The sequence below is a fragment of the Nicotiana tomentosiformis genome, chromosome 5 (assembly GCF_000390325.3).
Source record: "Nicotiana tomentosiformis chromosome 5, ASM39032v3, whole genome shotgun sequence".
Classification (NCBI taxonomy): Eukaryota; Viridiplantae; Streptophyta; class Magnoliopsida; order Solanales; family Solanaceae; genus Nicotiana; species Nicotiana tomentosiformis.
In genome coordinates this window covers 101,838,057-101,843,586 of record NC_090816.1, presented here as the reverse complement: position 1 = coordinate 101,843,586, position 5,530 = coordinate 101,838,057, and the positions used below count along the sequence as shown (strand labels likewise).

Genomic DNA, 5,530 nt, shown 5'->3' with positions numbered 1-5,530 from the left:
CTTGCTTCCGAGGTGGCCTACATATCATTGGCTATAAAGGAATCAGGTCAGTGTAGTTCTTGAAAGATTTGATAGATGGGACTACGAGACACTAGATTTAAGACTGTTGTTGCTGTTTTTGCTGTTATTGTTACTTGCTGCTTACATCAACAGGAAAATAGAAGAGAACTAAACTTGCTCTCTTTTGTTTACTTTAGATTAGATCTTGATGCTCTTTGAAAAGAATAATTATGACTCAATCTCAGTTGCTTGCTTTCCTGATCCCAAATTGAGAAGATGAATCCTCAGACGCTGAGTTGCTGACACATTATCAAAGCTAACTCCAACAATCTGGTGATCTAAAGACTTCTTTATTCTGATGTGAAACTGAAACCACATATTTTAATCGTCACATGTGCTCTACAACGGGGCCTGCAAAGCCATCAAAGATGAACAAAAGTTTCTGCTCCAATTTGCACTAGGGAACATTTTATGAGTTATTGGAGAAAACTATAGGCTATCTAATTTATTGAAAGGAATACAATGAAAGTAGTATAAACTAGCTATGTGACGATATGCAACCACGAGGTAGTACCCTGTGTTACCAAAAGGAAACGTAATCAGGGGTTGGTACCTGTATTACTGAAAAGGAATGTAATCAGGGGTTGGTACCCTGTATTACTGAAGAGGAAATATAACCAGGTATTGGAGACTTGTATCACTAAAAGAAATATAACCAGGAGTTGGCGCCCTGTATCACTAAGGGAATATAACCAGGGGTTGGTGCCTTGTATTACTGAAAAGGAATGTAACCAAGGGTTTGTACCCTGTATTACTGAAAAAAATAATGTAACCAGGGGTTGGCGCCCTGTATCACTAAAAGAAAATATAACCAGGGATTGGCACCATATATCACTAATGGAACGTAACCAAGGGTTGTTGCCCCGTATTACTGAAAAGGAATGTAACCAGGGGTTGGTACCCTGTATTACTGAAAAGGAATGTAACTAGGGGTTGGCGCCCTGTATCACTAAAAGGAAATATAACAAGAGGTTGGCGCCATGTATCACTAAGGGAACGTAACCAAGAGTTGGTGCCCCGTATTACTGAAAAAATGCTAAATCCCTCTAGGCGAAAACGTTCTACCTGAGTCAAGCTAAGTAAAACAGCTTTATCGAAGAGTACCTCTACCCCAAAATATGAGCTGAATCCCTTTTAGGTGAAAAGGTTCCACCCAAGTTAAGCTACGTAAAACAACATGCGCGAAGAGTACTTCTATCTGAAAATATGAGCTAGATCCCCCTAGGTGAAAAGGTTCTACCTGGGTTAAGTTACGTAAAACAACCTGATCGAAGAGTACTTCTCCCCGAAAATATCAACTGGATCCCCTTAGGAGAAAAGGTTCTAGTCGAGTTAAGCTACGTAAAATAGCCTGAGCAAAGAGTACTTCTACCATGAAATATGAGCTGGATTTCCCTAGGCAAAAAGGTTCTACCTGAGTTAAGCTACGTAAAACAACCTGAGTGAAGATTACTTCTACCCTGAAATATGAGCTGGATCCCCCTAGGCAAAAGGTTCTACCTGAGTTAAGCAACGAAAATGGGAGGTATGAACATTAGTGATGCATGCTGAAAATAAAAGAAAATGGAGATTTTGAGGAACTTACCTTTGGTGACATTCGTCCTTTGAGAATCGCACTACTTTGTTCCTACTTCAAATAAAGAAAAATTGGGAGTTTTCAAAGTGGTGGTCGGTTTGTGGACTTGATGCCTTGAGTAATTTGAATTCACGACCACTCCGCTGTCGAAGAACTTATTCTAGTGTGGTACCAAGGTGCTCGGAAACTCCGTATCACTTTTTGGAGACCTTGGGTTTCGGATGTTGCCCCCCGGCTATAACCTACATGGATGTTTATGGTATCCCTAACCCTTGTCCCTAAGTCAAGGCAATTTTTTCTTTAAAATCAAACTTAGTTGTCTTGCACCCAGTACTAGTTTGTGTATGTAGTACTTATCAACTTTTCCCATGAAGCAAGTCCTGCTTAGGCGACCTTTCGGTTTCTTTGAGACACTTTGCTCGGCTTATGAAAAGAGATCACAGATAGATTCATGCCTTCGTCAATGCTGTATGTGCCCCAAATTATGCATGATATTACAGGGAAACTATAGCCAGTTTTGCAACTATTTCTTTGCTTCGCTTTTGATGCAAGATTAGACCGAAAGGGACTCAAAGAAAATTATGGGTAAAACTAGAAGAGAAATTGAAAGTGATAAAAAATTTTGTTTAAACAACAGGTGTCCTTTTAGGTGAAAGGAATAAGAAGATTTATCTGGAGGCATGTGTCGACTTCAATGAACCATGACATGCATTCTGGACGAGACACCTCATCTGTCTGAGCTGTCTAATTCTTAAAATTTGTCGCAATTCATCTTGAAACTCTATTGGTTGTGCTCATGTTGGAGTATCAGAGACCCTCATTCGGATAGTAGCGCCCTTTGCGGGTTTTCACCAACTGACCTCTCTCATTGCTCTACTCATCGTTGTCTTATGGTGCCCATATGGGTTTTCACCAATACGACTCTCTCATTTCTCTGCTCACTGTCGCCTTGCGGTGCTCATGCGGGTTTTCACCGATAAGACTCTTTCATTTCTTTTTTCTTTTTCTTTTTCTTTTTCTTTTTCTTTTTCTTTTTCTTTTTTTGATTTTTCGTCTCCCTTGACTAAGATACTGCATGCGATAGGTTGTCCAACACCCTTGGCATAGTGACTTCAATATTCTTAAATATCGATCAGAAGGTCTTAACGGGAAAAGGTAAAAAGAACCTTGAACTGAATTGTAACTTTTGGAACCTTTTTATAGAATTAAGATAAAAATAAACAAACTTCTGCCCAAGTTTTGGAGTATTGGGGATATGCATTTTTTGTTGTGATGGGATCGAACCCAGGATAAGGTTGCGTACGTATCCTTTCAGAATCAGGTCGAACGTAGTTCACTGACTCGGAAGATTTGTTGATGATTTGTTTTTATTTTTTGTTTTTCATTTTTGTTTTTACAAGTACATAGGTTCCAAAAAGAGGGAAAATAAAGAAGACAAATACGGCCAAAAGGGTTAACAAAAAGGTGACACCTATTTGGGATAGTGAGCAATGATAGCCTTCATCATCTTGATGTGAAAAAATCATTCGTGAAAGTTCCTCAGTGGGTATATATTAAGCATAATATATTTTGACTACATCTGCATTAATAGTCATGTTTGGTACCCGTCCTTCTTCATCTACCAAGTGCAAGGCCCATTTTGGTAACACTTTCTTGATGATTTAGGGTCCTTGCCAGTTCGAGGAGAACTTTTCTTTAGCTTCTACCTGGTGCGGAAGGATGCATTTCAAAACGAGTTGGCCCACCTCAAAGTACCTTGGGCACACTTTATTATTATAGGCACGTGCCATTCTTTGCTGCTATAATTGGTTGAAACACACTACCGCTAGCTGTTTTTAATAAATCAACATTAGCTTCTCTAATTGTGTCTTGACCCACTGAGTGTTTTCTATCTCTGATTCTACAATGATTCGGAGAGAGAGAATTTTGACTTCAGCCGGTATTACAGCTTCAGTTCTGTATACCAGCAAATAAGGAGTTGCACCAACGGATGTGCGAGGAGTCGTGTGTTATCCCAAAAGCTCAAAAGGCAACTTTTCATGTCATTGCCTAGACCCTTGGATCATCTTCCTGAGAATCTTCTTGATGTTCTTGTTTGCCGCCTCAACGGCTCCGTTGGCTTTTGGTTGGTAAGGGGTAGAAAGGCGAAGAACAATTTTAAATTGCTCGCATACCTCCTTCATCAAGTGACTATTTAGGTTGGCTGCGTTGTCAGTGATAATGGTCTTCGGGATACCAAAGCGACAGATGATGTTGGTATGAACAAAGTCTACCATTGCTTTCTTAGTGACTACTTTGAAAGTGACGGCCTCCACCCACTTGGTGAAGTAATCAATTGCAATCAAAATGAATTTATGCCCATTTGAAGCCTTTGGATCGATTGGCCCAATAATATCCATTCCCCAAGCAACAAAAGTCCAAGTAGAGGATATGGGATTCAATTCCGATGGAGGCAAGTGAATTAGGTTGCCATGAATCTGGCATTGGTGACACTTGCGAAGATGCTGAAGCAATCTCGCTCCATAGTAAGCCAATAATTCCCTGCCCGCAAAAACTTCTTCGCCAAAACATATCCATTCATGTGAGGCCAACATACCCCCGAATGCACTTTACTCATGATCCACTTAGCTTCTGTAGCATCTATGCATCTCAACAAGTTCAAATCTGGGGTCCTTTTGTACAAAATTTCACCATTCAGGAAGAAACCACTAGCGAACCACCTTATAGTTCTTTTTTTATCTCCCTTGGCATGCTCCGAATATTCCCTTGTTTTCAGGAATCGCTTTATGTCATGATACCATGGTTCACTATCTGGTTCTATCTCAATTGTATTGCAATAACCGTGTTGACTCCGAACTTGGATTTCTAGAGGACCAATATGAGTGTTGCCTGGATAAGGGAGCATCGAGGCTAATGTAGCCAAGGCATCGACTAGCTTGTTGTGAACCTAGGAATATACCTGAACTCGATGGTTTTGAATCTTTTGCTTAGGTCTTGCACACATTGTCTGTATGGAATAAGCTTGATGTCTCGCGTCTCCCATTCGCCTTGGGATTGTCGGATAAGAAAGTCATAATATACCATAACTAATAGTTCATGCATATCCAGATCAAGGGCCATTTTTAGACCCATGATACTAAACCCGTATTTTGCCATATTATTGGTATAGAAGAATCGAAGTTGTGTCGTTGTAGGGTAATGGTGTACAATAGGTGAGATGAGGATTGCCCATATCCCAACTCCTTTGATATTGACAGGCCCATCAAAATACATTTTCCATACATGGCTGTCATCCGGAACTATTTCCTCTATTGAGTTGACCTCTTCGTCCGGAAAGTATGTGCTCAGTGGCTCGTGATCATCATCGACTGGATTCTCTGCTAAATGATATGTCAAAGCCTGTGCTTTCATTGTAGTGCGAGTGACATAGACGATGTCGAACTCTGTGAGCAGAATCTTTCATTTTGCGAGCCTGCCAGTGGGCATTGGCTTTTGGAAGGTGTACTTCAAAGGATCCATTCTTGATATGAGGTAAGTAGTGTTGGACAAAAGATAATGTCTCAGCTTTTGAGCGACGCAAGTCAGGGCACAACATGTCCTCTCCAATAGGGTATACTTGACTTCATAATTGGTGAACTTCTTGCTCAAGTAGTAGATTGCAAGTTCCTTTTTGCTTGTCGCATCATGTTGACCCAGAACACATCTAATGAAATTATCCATAACCAATAGATATAAAAATAAAGGCCTACCAGGCTCGGCCGGGACCAAGACAGGGGGTTTGGACAGATAGTCTTTGATTTTGTCGAATGTATTTTGGAAATATTTTGTCCACTTAATAGCAACATCCTTTTTCAACAACTTAAAGATGGGATCACAGTGGTTGTGAGCTGAGTA

The 5,530-nt window shown here is 40.4% G+C and overlaps 1 protein-coding gene across 1 annotated transcript; it reads right to left on the bottom strand.

The window, feature by feature from the left end:
• Positions 1-228: 228 nt before the first annotated feature.
• Positions 229-5,047, bottom strand: LOC138892890 (uncharacterized). Its single transcript, XM_070176643.1, has 3 exons — positions 4,596-5,047; positions 3,811-4,177; positions 229-366 (listed from the first exon to the last, which is right to left on the bottom strand). Exons 1-3 carry the CDS (start codon positions 5,045-5,047, stop codon positions 229-231), a joined length of 957 nt encoding a protein of 318 aa, XP_070032744.1.
• Positions 5,048-5,530: the final 483 nt, after the last annotated feature.